Genomic DNA, 15,056 nt, shown 5'->3' with positions numbered 1-15,056 from the left:
AAGGAAAGAATTTATTTTAGAAAAACATTATTGATATTTGTATATTTCAATTTAATTTTAATAATTGTGATAAATCCAAGAAGATTTCTTTTTCCCATTCAAGAAGAGCATGTTTATTCATTCAGAAAATTGCTTTTCAGCTGTAATGTTCAGAAACTATAATTATGAATTTCTACTCCATATTTGTTGCAGATGTGGCCAATTTTTGCATCATTTGCCTTAATTGTTGAAGAGTTTAGAACTAAATTAAGGTGTTCTAAAGCAGTTTATCTGCAAGTGAGAAAAATGTGCAAATGTTGAAATAAGGCCGTCTCTGTAGCCAAGATATTATTAATATTACCGTAGAAGAGAATTGTAGTAAGAGATAGGTATTCGGTGGCTTTACTTGGTTGAAATAAATATCTGTTGTCTTCATTTGTTCTCTTTGTAAACCCAGACATGTAACTCCTCTTTGCCCTCTGAACCTATGAATAAATTCCTTGATGCAAACATCGCTGATGTGATGGACAACACGTCAACGTGGAATGAGGAGCTGGAAAATGAGCTTTTAAAAGGTAAATCCATATCTCTGCTCCTCATTGTACATGACCTGCAAACTCTGGGTATGAAAGTGGTACAACTGTAAAACACATTATTATATTCAGCTAGTCCTCAGTTAATGATGTAATGTCTCCTACCAAGTAACTTAGTTAAAAAGTGCAATGTCATGTGAATGCAGTGCTTAGAGCCACAGAAACTCCGCACTTCTAAGCAAGAAAAACCAAATGCACAGGTACGGTATAGGTGACACCTTGCTCAATAGTAGTAACTGTGAGAGGGATGTTGGAGTCCTAGTGGACAATCACTTAAATATGAGCCAGCACTGTGCTGCAGCTGCCAAAAAACCCAACACACTTCTAGGCTGCATTAGCAGAGGAATAAAATCAAGATTATGTGATGTGTTAATACCACTTTATAATGCCTTGGTAAGGCCACACTTGAAATACTGCATCCAGTTTTGGTTGCCACAATGTAAAAAAGATGTTGAGACTCTAGAAAGAGTACAGAGAAGAGCAACAAAGATAATTAGGGGACTGGAGGCTAAAACCTATAAAGAACGGTTGCTGGAATTGGGTTTGTCCAGTTTGATGAAAAGAAGAACTAAGGGTGACATGATAGCAGTGTTCCAATATCTGAGGGGCTGCCCCAAAGAAGAGGGAGTCAAACTATTCTCCAAAGTAACTGAAGGCAGGAAAAGAAGCAACGGGTGGAAACTAATCAAGGAAAGAAGCAACTTAGAACTAAGAAGAAATTTCCTGACAGTTAGAACAATTAATCACTGGAACAAATTGCCTCCAGAAGTTGTGGGTGCTCCAATATTGGACGTTTTTAAGAAGAGATTGGACAACCATTTGTCTGAAGTGATGTAGGGTTTCCTGCCTAAGCAGGAGAAGACCTCCAAGGTCCTTTCCGACTCTGTTATTCTATTCTGTTCTGTTCTGTTCTGTTCTGTTCTGTTCTGTTCTATTCGCCATTGTTAAGTGTGGGTCATTAAACGAGGGTGTCACATGATACTTTTAATATTTATAATACAATTGTGATCTCCTACTGGCTTCACATTCATTTTAGGAAGCTTGCAAAGGAGGTTGCAAATGGTGATGACGTAATCATGTGCCAGTGTTGAGTGCCTGATTTGTGATCATGTGACTGCGGGGATACTATGACACTTAAGTGTGAGGACTAGTCGTAATTGCCATTTGTTCAGCACCATTATCAGTTCAAACAGTCCCTGAACAAGCGGATGTTAAACAAGGACCACCTGTAATGCCACTGTGGCCTACAGTTGGTGCTTTCCGAATGTGCTAAACTTCAGTTCCCAGTCAGTCTACTGGCAATGCTTTCCAAGAATTCTGGGAGTTGAAGGAAATGTGTGTATAGGACAATAGCCTGGGGCAGACTGCCCTGTAGTTTCACCAAGATCCTCTGAGTGGAGTAATAAATGAATTAGATAATCACATAATGGGATTATTACCTTCCAATTCATCTATAGCCATCCTGTTTACCTTCAGGCATTAACGCAATCTACCCAGACAAGAACTGACACTTGTCAAAAATTTTGAGTGCGTCCTTTGGTTAGCTACAATGGTGCTACTGTCACTGCATGGGGACATTAATTGGGTCTCATTGTCCAGGAAGACTGCCAAACAACTCGCCACCAACCAACATCCAGTTAATTGTATTAGTGTTGTTTGAAAAGACTGTATTGAATTATAAGGCTGAACCAGTGGAGTATGAATGATAGTCCTTGAGATGCAGTTCGTCTTCTTTCTTGCTCTGCTTCCTCAAAGCTTCATCTTCTTGCTATTTAACGTTGTGTGCAGTTTCTGTAGTACATTCTGTGCAGCACTTTGGTAATCCTCACTACCCACCCAGGTAAAGACAGGAAAAACAGTCCCTAAAAGCAAGTGGAGAAAATCAGATGTTGTGGGAGCAGCCATAATAATCCCTCCAGAAACTCCAGGACTCTCTTAAACTGTCTGATGCTTCTCCTTAATCTTTTCCTCCAAGTTTAAATATTCAAATATTCCTATTTTTCCTCACAGAGCAGAGACAAAAAACCACTCTCTACTTCAGATTTTCAGATTTTGAGCCCATATAGCAGTGTTTCCCAACCTTAACAACTTAAAAGATATGTGGACTTCAACCCTCAAAGCAAGCTGGGGAATTCTGGAGGTTGAAGCCCACATGCCTAGATGGAGAAATGCTGGCATAGAGATTATGGCTAGGGATAAGGTGACCTTACCAGAGTACACAGAATAGGCCCATTCTTTTCAATTTTGGGATTGAAGATAAGGGGTAAAATAAATGTTTTAAATCCCATTCATGGAGAAATGATGCTTGGCTTGATCCTTAATTTGCATTGAAAAGCCCATAAAATGTCAGTGACAGTATTGTCGGGTTGTTGCTGAATTTCAGTGGTGTGATTAGATGGTGCTTCAGAGACCACAGCAAGTCATTGTTGGAGAGTTAGACCTTTGCTCCTTTAAAGTGTTTATTTTTCTACCTCAGTTAAATAATTGATAGGGAAAGGGTTATCTCTTTCCCCTAAGCGAACTAAGGAATGATAGGTACAGGCTAACACACGCAGCACAAAAAAATAATAATTACACCTTGCATCCCCAAGGTGAAAATACTTTGCAAATTAATCTCCCCGCATTCTTGGCAGTTAGAAAATGTTCTTGAAATGAATTTTAGATTTAATATTTAACTCAAAAGGAACAGCTAGCAAACAAGTATATATTCATTTATCCAAGTATATCATATGTAAGGATGCGAATGAATTCAGTTATGAATTCTGCAATCTGCTTTCAACAGAATGTGCCATAACAAGCACATTAGCTTTAAATTAAGATTAGAGAAAAATCAGTAACACATGGAACAACATTCATGCAATCTAACATACTGATTTTGTAATGTTTTCTGTTGATTTTAACCTGTTTTAACTTGTAAGAAAATTGCATTTCAATAAAAAGAACAAAAGCCTCATAAAATGATTGAGAGAGAAAAATTGCGTGTTTAAAAATGCCTCTGACAGTGTGTATCAAAAACTTTTAAGTATATTTGTTATTATGCTGGTGTCTTAATTAAAATAGAGATATATAGGGGATTTTATTTTATGTTGAACAATAACTCACAGCAGGTTGATCTATGTCAATGTTGAAAAATAAAATTAATTCCTTCCTTCTTCTCTGTTCACTAGTTTTGGACAGTCTGGATAACCAGCTGGCAAAAGAACAATTTCAAGATACTATGAATACAAGGACTCCAACTAACTACGGCTCTACAGCACCAGAAATCCATCATCATTCCACTGTTGTGCAACCAAATTTCCTCGGAGAAGTACAGAGAAATGACCAGAACTTGTTTTTCCCAGATAGAACAAGGACATTACGAGCCAGAGATAAATACAAAACTCTCTTCACACCAAGGAGGCTTTATGATAATTATACAAAGCAGCATCACCCAGAAAAATACATATATGGGGATTTGTATGATGAAAAATCTGTTTTGAAGAGAGGATATTCTACTTGTTCTCTTGGACGTTCTTCAGAAGATAGGTTGGCATTTCCATCAGGATCATACAGTAATGGATTTGGTCCTAAGAACTTCATGTGCAAGAATAAAATGGGCAGAAGTTACTCTTTGTCTTGCCTTACAAGGCGCTCGTCTTTGATGTCTGCTGACGGGTTTTCCACCGGTACCTTACAGCATGATTTGGAAAACAATGTGGACTTCACAAAAGCCAACTTCCAGCATCCTTCCAGACGGACTCCTCTTTCATCTATTGTATGGAATATGCCACAGTCTTCTAGATATTCACTACATCCAAACAGACTTCGTAGAACACAGTCATTAATAGAATTTAACTCAGCATTCGAGGACAGACATCTTTGTTCTCCAGAGGAAAATACAAGATATAAAATTTTTAGGTCAAAGACGAATTACCGACCAGTAATACCAAACAAGAGCCATCCTTTATTCACCGAGAGACGTATAGACCCTCTGTGTTTCGACAATCGGGAGAATTATGTGTTACATCCATTGAAAAATGTCTCCAAACCACGTTACAGATATCCATCATTTCATGGTAAAATGAATCTGTCCCCAAACAATCTTCCTTTTGGAAGAACGGAGGAGTATCTTTTTAGACGTCATAATCAGTATTTCAGGGATGCTAACCGTGTCCCTGATGTAAACTTTGAACAGGCGATTGACGGGCGAAGTGACTCCTGGGGGAAAAAAGATGTATGGCAAAGTGAACATATGCGTGACTGTGCCTCAGAATACACAAAGAGTAGGGACCATCCAGGAAGAGGAACTAACAAATTGTTTGTAAAGTGTTCAAAAGGCGTGCAGAAAAGTCCAACTTATGTCTCAGCTGCTTTGGAGAACCAAACTGAATATGCAGCGCCAAGTCCAAGTCATTTTAGTGGAGATAGTCAAGCCCCTTCAAAGACATTTGTTAAACCCATTCAAACCAAGAAAAACTCTAAAATGCGTGGCATGGAAGAGGTGAATGGTGCTGATCAGTCAGACAAAATGGATAGTATGGACATGAAAAAGTCAACGTTAACTCAAGCGTTTGGACAAGTAAAAACAAATAATCCAACAGAATATCAGATGTCCCCTCCTACAGCCTTCTCTGAAGCTACCCCTCCTATGAGTGTATCCCTCCATCCACCTTTTATATTAAATTCAAAAAGGCAAGCCAAGGCGAATTCCTCAAGACGCATTGAAAACATTTGTTTATCAAATATTTACACTAATAATGGCCAAAGAAATGAAGACAACAGCACTGAAAGCAACAGTGTAAAGCAAGCTTGCCCCCCACACCTGATTGCTAATCCTTCAAAGCTGTCAGTTCTTCGAAGTAACCCTCAAGAGGAACTCCAGTTGGAAACTTTGAAAGCATTTAACCCTGACAAGATGTTAAACCCTGTTTTCATTGAAGACCCCAAAGTACTTCCAAACAATGATTTCCCTCTTTCTTATGCTGAAACACTCCATCAACCGAATAGATTCGTTAGATATTCGACTAGTAATAGCATTTGTGGCTCACCCGTGAGCAGCCCTCTCAAATCTCCTAAAACGCCTAAGACATTATATCAAAAATCAGCTAGTATTGATGGCAGTGACCTCTCTAAAAAACGCATCTCTCCCCCTACAAGGAAAATTTCTTTCAGAAATAAGAGGATGGGGGAGGACAACATAGAAGCCCATGTATCAAACAGACTTGGGAATATTTATTCAAATAAGGGAGATAAGAGGTCTTTGTTCAGCTCATCCTGCTCTTCCTTAAACATGTCGTCCAAAGAAATGGCTGAGGAAAAAAATAAACAAATTAAAAAGTACCACGTGCATTTAATTCAAGCTCCTAACTGCCCATCAGGGAGTACTGATATAATTGGCAGCAAGCGGAAAAAAAGAGATGAGATGCTTGGTCTAGAGAAAGCCATTTTTCTTTCTCCTGAAAAGGAGGAAGCAGAAAATCCTTTAAAGCAATATAAAACTACCAGCACATTGACAGTAAGCATAGATGAAGATAATGTAAAATACCATGAACTGATTTCGGTTTATTATACTTTACCACAGAAACATTCAAAAACTTTGTGCGATGTCTTCCTAGGAGATACCAAAAAGGCAGATTCATCCTCATCCCTGGAAAAATCTGAGAGCCCTCAAAAGCAGTATGAAGTTCGTGTCGGTATGACAACTGTAGCTTTTCCATCCAGCTTAGAAAAAGGAGAGAAACTTATTTCCCCTAGCAAAATGCCTGCTCCTGATGATATACAACAGGATTCAAAAAATACAAGCAATCCTGTTAGAGATCTCCAAGTTTCACATCCCACTGTAGGAACAGCAGATATTTCTCAAGCACATTGTTCAATGAATAATAAAAAAGAAATAGTTGTATCAGGAACAGAAGAGCTGGGGCTTGCAATTTCCAATAGGCTACCTGTGGATGGATCCAAACCCAGCAGAAAAGAGATTGAAACAGTTAACACCAATATTTTGTCCAACCTGCATGTTGGCAGGCACTCTTCTCCATGGACAGGGACACTAAAACTTAATAAAAGCTTACATCTTAATTCATTGAATTCCAAAAATATCTCTTTGGGGAACATTTCTGCAGTTTCTTCTGCAATAAATGGCCAAAAAGGAAGTCCTGGCTGTAGTCAGCCATTTGCTGAAGCATCAGCAAGCATTCCTCCTTCCAATTTAATTGACGGAAAGCCCACTGTGTATCCAGAAGTCGGCACCCGAGTAAATGTCACTAAAGAAAAAATTAGAAATGCTGCAGAGATCAAAGAAAGGGCTCGTTATATATGTCGCATTATTTCTGAAAGGGGACATCAGTTTCCACCGAGAAATGAAGGTGTCCGAAATGAAACGTCCATTTCAACAACCAAGATGCATTCAGATTCCCAGAATTTTACAGTGCCAAGGGATGCTGCTTTTTCAGCTAATGCAGTTGTTCATCCCAAAGGGAATGCAGTAGAATGTTCAAAGCCTCAACAGCAAGAGATGCCTCAAAATCCTGCCCTCCACAAAGTTGGCACAAATTTACAGAGATCTGAAAGAGTCTGTGTGGACAATGAGAACCTTAGCTCTAAAGATCAGCATTCAGGTCCTACACAGGACTTGCCTGAGCATTTACTACCTGAAAGTAAGCTTGCCCTGGATGGCCTTAAAAATAAAGTTAATGACATAGAAAAAAGGAAAAATAGGTCTTCAGTTAAAAACAAACTGGCAGCCATGTGCAGAACAAGTAGAAAGTTTTCTAATAAGAAAAACTCAAGTCCCAAACCACACGTAAATTGCATATTTTCACAAAACGATGCAGTCCCATTAGAGAAGAGCAGTCACCATCCACTGTTGATTTCACCCGATGATTCCCAGCAAACAGGGAATGAGAATCAGAATCAGGTTTCTCTACCTGGTGAATTTGATATTCCAAGACTGAATAAAGTGGAAACTAAGAAATTGCAAGCTAATGAAGATAGGAGGCCTTTGACAAACTTGTGCAACCAGAAAAGAGAACATTCTGGGCAAAGCGATAAAAATATAAAGACCATCCAAAATTCTAGCATCTTATTTTCAAAATCAATTATGCCTGTGCTAAACAACAATTTACAGACAGGTAGCAAAGTTTTAGAAAATAACAACCATCCCATTTTCTCCAAATGTGCAGGAATGGATGCTTACCCCCAAAAAAGAGGTCACTGTAAAGTTGGTGAGCTTTCATCTTTTCCACGTTTATCTGATAAACATGCATACATTAAAAATAACTCAAAGGCAAATATTTGTCCACTGCAAAAATTGACTTCTCAAACAGAATGTGATGATTATCAAGATAATGAGCAATCAGGCATCTTTAAAAATATAAATCAATCCTGTGCCAAGCCAGTTCTAAATCTCGGCAAAACCCAGCGTGAACGACATTTTTCTGAAAGTTCCTATACTCAAAAACTCCATGATTATTTGCCCCCAAAAAACAACCTGACACAGCCCGGATATAATCGGAAGTTTAAGTCCTATTCTGAATTGTTGTCCTGTGATGAAAATGAGAACTGGGACTCGTACAATGAGAATAGTAGGAACTTTGGCTCGCGACGTATCATGTACCCCTCAATTGAATTTGGTATTTTTGGGAAAGAACAACAGCAGGCTTTCTTAGATAACATAAAGAGGTCACTCACAGAAGGACGGTTGTGGAATCCATGTCTTTTAAAGAACTCCAGGTCTATCAAAAGGGAAGATGGGTACTCCTTTCATGGGTTGGAGCTGTTGAAATCGAGTGCTACAGAAGAACAGTTCCCAAATGAACCTTTTGATTTCCACGAAGAAGCCTCTGCATATTCTTCAGATTCTGACTCTGACACCACCACAGATGATGAATATTATCTGCATGAGTATGAGAAAGAATCAGAACTATGAGGAACTCAACAGATGTAGAAAGCAACTACCTACTACTAGCTGACTTGTTGGTTGATAGTTTATAAAAGAGTAGGGACTGGAAACCTGACTAGCTTTCTGTAAATGCACTAATTTGAATTCAGATACTAAATGGACATATTGCACTGATCTAGTCTTCCACAATTCTGGCTTTTCTTAAATATGTGGACTCCTGGAGTTCTAAGAAATATTCAAGGAATTAAGGTCCACATATCTGGGGAATGCTCAGATTTTAAAAACTCCATGGAGATGTAATATATTTGGTTTTAGGGTAGGGTGCTGTATGAACTCAGTCACGGTGGCTTATTAAACTGTGGCGTGCTTTATTGTATGTTGCTTAAACTCAACCAACTGTGGTTTATTCAATAAACCATGGTGAAGCAAGCCGTAACTTAAGAGTTATGTGAACCTAGCCAGTATAGTGATCAGCTCAAAAATCAGAATTTGTTTTAAATGGTAAAATTGCCCTACATTTGAATCTCCAATGGCACTGAAAAGAATAAAGGAATTGTCCTACTGGTTCTCAAATGGGCGTGCCTGCTTTTTCAGAGCAGAGTCTCTTGTACCAGTCAACTTTGGCACATAATCATAACACAGCTGCTTTCATCAGCAATTGAATGTTTGCATTCAACACATTGATGGCCTTTCTGTATTTCAACAAATCTAAAACGTCTTAAGTTTTAATGGAGAAAGGGAAGATTCAGAATATATGTATATTTAGGTGAAAAAAGGAAGATTCAGAATGTGTGTATATTTAATATCCTAAAGGAGAAATGTATTCCTTTCATTAGAAAATGTGTGTTTTATTAAAACCCCATTAAAATGAAAGCAGCTGCTTCAATGAGGTACAGTAGCTATCCTTAAGCTTCAAATCATGCTGAAGCTATTGCAAGAGACTCTCTCATTCAAAACAGTGAAATTTTAAAATGCTACATGTTCACTGATTTCCACTTTAGTTTTTTTTTTAAATAAGTCTATTAACATGATGTACAAAATTGGTTATTCTGAAATGCTGAATACTTTGTTAAAGAACTATGTATGAACTGAATGTACAGTATACTTTTAAATATTTGTTTAGTATGGCAGTTACACTTGAAAGTACTTCTAAAGTACGTAGTTCATGTAAATGAAACCATTCTAGTAAGATTCTAATTAATGGTTTGTTCATGTAAAAATACGTTCCTGAAATGTGAATTATTTTGGAAAAAAACCCTGTGCATTAATTGTGCATATGGCCTAATTAAGCTGTATAGCTTTTTGTATTGGAAAAAGACTTTGGACCTTGTAAAAGTTTGTTGAAGCTTTTTTTTTTACTGAAAATACTTCTATGTGAAGCTCAGAGAGCAGTCAAAAAGTCATGCATAGGACATATGTTTACACACATACAAAACTGTTCTTTAGTATTTTCTTTCTGTGCTTTGCCGTTATGACTTTTGTTCTCTTATACATTATAAATATGTTGTTTGTTTTGAGATCAATTTTCAGGCCATATTTTCTTCGAGTGAGTTTCTGTTCTTTGTATCCAGGCGTTTTTACAGTATGCTACCTGTACAAACAAAACTGTAATTCCATTGTAGAACAAAAATCCTTCAATGCAACCTGATCTCATTAATGCAAACAACTGTTGGTATTTGCTTGCATGGGCAGGTAAAACCCCCGTTACAGAGTAAGTCAAGTTTAGACGGGGAAGGTCAATCTTTGGCAACTGAACCACCCATTCCAAAGTCCAGCTAGCTAGAGCAGTGTTACAGAGCTGAAACTGAGGAGCAGATGGGAACAGAAATATGCTAACTCCAGGACTGGTGTATTTTCTCGTTTCTTGTTTGGAGAATAGGAATCCAGATAATTCCAAACCTTCTGATTTGCCTTCAAAAATAAATGAATTTCATGGGGTTTTCAAACAATTTTGGACTATAAGAGTGATTTGATTGGTGGCATTTTCCAAACCATCTCTCCATTGCTTACTAGAAAAGCTATTTCAGAGTGAATGGCAGTAGATAAGTCCAAAGTATGAAAAAGTCCCACTCTGTTATCAGCACGGTATAAGAAGCTCCTTCTACAGTTTAATAGAACTTTCTTTGTAAAACAAGGCAACAGACAGCAGTCCTGTATTGCCACTATATTGATAGTAGGCATTCGATTATAGTTTAGCAGTTTGTCCCCAGAAATTCTGTGTTTTTCTGTCTTATGTTGACCACCTGTGTTGTGTTTTATGCAAGCCTTCCCCGTCCCTGTATCTTCAAATGTATTGGGACTACAAGTCCCAGAATTCCTTGCCAGCATATTGCTGTGCAAGCACATTTAGATGTAACTAGGGGAAACTATTTTTTTTTCCATTTGAAATAAGCTATTAATATTGACTACCAATATTTTTAAATAAATGAACTATATTTATGACTGACTCACAAAGTGGTTTTCTTGTTTGTGTTCTGCTTTCATTCTGAATGCTTAATAAATGCTTAATTTTCAGGGCAGACATGCCTGAATGACCTGTTTACAGTTGTGACATCAAAGATGGATTCAAGTGTTTCGGGTCAATTATTTTGTTATTACAAGATGTCATCTTCTCTTGGTTTTATGTAATATTTCTAATATGTAAGAAAGGTAAGTGTAGTACATGTAAACAAAAAACAAAAGTGCAGATAATTATCCCTACAGCACTTTAACTGGAATATACTTGGATAACATCAGTGGTGGGATTCAGCCGGTTCGTACCACTTCGGGAGAACCAGTTGTTAACTTTCTGAGCAGTTTGGCAAACTGGTTGTTGGAAGAAACCATTAGGGCAGAGAACCGGTTGTTAAATTACTTGAATCCCACCACTGGATAACATAGTACAAATCTCTAGCAAACTCTAAGCAGTAAACAATACATTAGATCAGTACCGAAAGTTCTAAACCAAATTAAGTTGTAATTCGATAAAGGAGAATATTTGTAGCTCAAGGTTGAAATGAGGGTCCTTGATGCTTTCTGAGTTTGGTTGCTTTCTTGCAGAGCATTGATGATGTTACCTAGCTTGGGTAATGAAAGGTCTGCAAGAAAACCACCAGGTTCAGAGAGCACCAAGGACCCCCACATAGACAAATATTCTGGGCATTGAAATATGCTAAATAAACAATTTAGCCATTCTTTCAAAGAATGAAACTGCATGCTCAGCCCTTCACCCAGCTGGATGGAATATCATTCCAATGGAAGTGTTCATTTTCATCCTTTCCATAGGAGCAAGACCTCATTCTGGCTCAGTTGACACAGTTGTGCCTAGATGTTATGCTCAAAGACCGCACATAAATGCTGTAGGAAGTTAGCACCCACCCCTTTCCTAGAGGAATGAAATATTTTGGGAAATATTAAAAAGGCAGAATATTATGTTTCCCTGGATGAGAAATGGAGAAGCATGTTTTAAAGAGGAAGCAGCTCCCATCTTCCTGCCCCCACTCTTTGTCAATGGGCCAGAGGCGGAAACTCAATCTTTGTCAATGGACCATCATCTGCAACACAATAGGACCCATCTAGCAACAGAAACTCACCATATGGCACCTGGGAAGATTACATCAGCCAGCAAGGCTAGCTAAGACCCCCACCCCCTGGGAGTCTGACAACCAATCAGGATACTCTTTCTGGGCCCCAGGAAGTTCAAAGCCAGAGAGGGCATAAAACCCGGGGACTCGCTATGTCTCGCCCCTTTTCTGTTCAGGAACTCAAGCCATGTGATCCTGTCCACCATTAGACCATCTTTCCAAGCAGTCTCCATGTTTCCAGTGTTCTTTTCCCCACTTGGAGCTGAACCCAGAAGGATATTTCTTCTAACAATGCAAACACCCCTCTAGCCTATTTACAAGTTCCAGCAACATAATAAACAGTAGCTATGGAACTGCAGTATCCATTACAACTTATAAAGATAGCCCTTGGTTAACAATCAGTTGGTTAATGATAGTTCAAAGTTACATGGCCTTGGAAACGGTGCTTTCAGCCCGTAAAGCACTTCCAGCCATTTGTAAACCATGACCACTCTTGGCAACTGGCTGGCATTTGCGACTTTGCAGCATCCTGCAGTCAACCATGGGATGTGACTTTTTTGCCAATATCTGGCAAAGAAACGCCCATATTGGAAAATAGATTTGCTTAAGATCTGCATAATTCAGACTTACAACTGTGTGGTGAATCGCTTAACAACTACTGTAAAAAATTTTTAAAAATGAGGTTCAGTCACATGGGTGCCTCGACTTACGACTGCAACTAGTTACGATCAAATTTCTAGCCCCAATTGAGATTGTATGTCAAGAACAGCTTTCAAATATCTCCTCTGTAACAAAGGCTGTTGAGAGTATTTCAACTGTAGATCTATGCTGTTAAGTCCCATTTCTCTTACTGCAGTCCATAAGATCTGCCCATTCATTCCAGATACATTAACTGCTATTTTTCTGTATTGACAATGCAAAATATAACTTGCAGCAAACTTGTCTGTATTGAGTTTCGCTCAATACAACTTTCTGTTTGCAACTTTTTGAGAAGCAAAGTCATTGGGGAAGCCAGATTCACTTAACAACCTTGTTACTAACTTGACGACTGCAGTGATTCACTTAAGGACTGTGGCAAAACTCACTTTCCCTGTGGAAAAGGCAAAACTCACTTAACAGGTATCTTGCTTAACAACAGAAATTTTGTGCTCAATTGTGGAGGTGGTTGATCAAGTAGCAACAGATCGCACCTTCCTGCACTCCGCCCCCACCCTCCTCATGTGTCCTTAGATTTTAATGTTTGGTTTTATCTTGTTTATGTTTTAATGTATATACATAGCTACCTTTTTAGGACTGTAAGCCGCCCTGAGTTACCCTATGGTAAGATAGGCGGCCAATACATTTAATCAATCAATCTTCTTCTTGTTGTGCCATATCCGTCATCGGACGTTGGCAATTCTATTTTTGTCAACAGCCACATGAAAAAGTGCTGCTGAGTTTTGTCCAAACCAGTCCCTTAGGTTTTGAAGCCATGATGTACTGCCTCGACTTCATTTGCCTTCAATCTTTCCCCGGAGGATTAAGTGAAGGATGCCATATTTTTCTGGGTGTCGCATCACATGTCCAAAATTTTCTAACTTTTGCTTTTTAATGGCTTTGATAATTTCCCTTGGCTTTCCCAGGCAGCTTATCACCTCCTCATTTGTGATTTTGTAACCCAGTTTATACTGTATGTAACAGCTGTAAATCCACATTTCAAATGCTTCTCGTTTCTTCAAGTGGTTTTCGGTCAGAGACCAACTCTCTACTCCGTAGAGCAATCAATCAACAGCGCTCATCAATTGAAAGCTACCTGTACTATATTCTGCAGGCAATATAATATCAGGGTTTTTTTTATTTCTGCTCTTGCATGGAATCATTTCTTTTAAATTCGGTTGGAAAGGTAAGAACGAGCAAATTTAGAACTTCAGAATGTGAACATCCCAATAAGAAGTCAGAGCAGTAAAATAAATTGATGATAAAAACTGTAGAATGGCTCACGTACCTGCCCAAGGAAGGATAACCAGGTTTCTGGTGCCTTTCAGAAGATCATCGGGGTGACAACCACAACCAAGCTTTGTCGGGGATGATGCCTCACAGGACAGGCACTGCCATAGAGAAGGCACATCTCTGAGACCCCAGTAAGGTGACTTAAAAGGAACCCCCTTCTGCTCAGAGATGGGTTTCACTTACCTTTACCACCGGTTTGCCATGTGCGTGCATGCACGCTTTGTACACACGCTGTCCACACATGCGCCCAGCCTTCCGCGAATGCACTTTGCACATGCATGCGTTATCCGTGCATGCTCTCAGCCTCGAAAACGTGCCTAAATAGCACGACTTGGAGCCGGAACGGGTGGGCGGGCCCACCCGTGATAGCCGCTACCGGTTCTCCCGAACCAGTGCGAACTGACTCAATATCACCTCTGCTTCTGCTGAATCATAAAGGATGGGTAGACAGTTTCTCAAAGAACCAGATCTTATACCGGGGGTGTCAAACTGGATTTCTTCGAGGGCTAGATCAGCATTATAGTTCTCCTCCGCAGTCCAGCCTGGGTGGGAGGGGGAGACGGGACAGACACCTCCCACAGCACTTTGCCAGCCAAAACAGGGTGTGGGGGGACCGCTCGTGCCCTGTTTTGGCTGCCAGAGATACCGCAGGCTGGTCCTTTGCTATTTCCAGACTGGCCCCACAGGGCAGATTTAAGTACCAGATCCGGCCCGCAGGCCTTGAGTTTGACACCACTGCCTTATACCATAAAGGGTTTTATTAAGAACGAGCACCTTGAATTGCATCCGGAAGCCAGATAGCCACCAGTGCAGTCCACGGAGCAGTGATGTCACATGCCCATACTGTGACATCTCATTTACTGCCCATGCCATCACATTCTAGACCAGCTATGGTTTCCAAGTGATTTTTAAGGACAGTCCCATGTGTAGCACATTGAAATTATTGATCTGTAAGCTAATTAGAATAAGAGCAGCCATCTGAAGGGTCTCATAAGTCAATAAATTCTGCTTATTTATTTATAAATTTTACTTTACTGATCTATTCTGATTGGT

General features: G+C 39.3%; 1 protein-coding gene and 1 long non-coding RNA gene across 5 annotated transcripts in view; one reads left to right on the top strand and one right to left on the bottom strand.

Annotated features, from left to right (window-relative positions):
• The window catches only part of EXPH5 (exophilin 5), a 64,167-nt gene extending 53,262 nt beyond the window's left edge, over positions 1-10,905 (top strand). For all 4 annotated transcript variants that reach the window (XM_060686223.2, XM_087894657.1, XM_087894658.1 and 1 more), the window contains 2 exons: positions 437-554; positions 3,740-10,905. In XM_060686223.2, coding sequence (XP_060542206.2) covers positions 437-554; positions 3,740-8,478 — 4,857 coding nt within the window. In that variant the 3' untranslated portion in view covers positions 8,479-10,905. The remainder of the gene's footprint in view (positions 1-436; positions 555-3,739) is intronic.
• On the bottom strand, positions 2,223-14,819 carry LOC117661126 (uncharacterized). Its single transcript, XR_004589885.2, has 3 exons — positions 14,778-14,819; positions 8,241-8,445; positions 2,223-2,434 (listed from the first exon to the last, which is right to left on the bottom strand). It is a non-coding gene; the product is annotated as an uncharacterized LOC117661126 (long non-coding RNA).
• Between the last annotated feature and the right edge of the window lie 237 nt (positions 14,820-15,056).

Source organism: Pantherophis guttatus, chromosome 5 (genome assembly GCF_059756535.1).
Source record: "Pantherophis guttatus breed Tessera chromosome 5, ASM5975653v1, whole genome shotgun sequence".
In the NCBI taxonomy this organism is placed as follows: domain Eukaryota; kingdom Metazoa; phylum Chordata; class Lepidosauria; order Squamata; family Colubridae; genus Pantherophis; species Pantherophis guttatus.
This window is presented reverse-complemented; position numbering and strand designations above follow the sequence as displayed.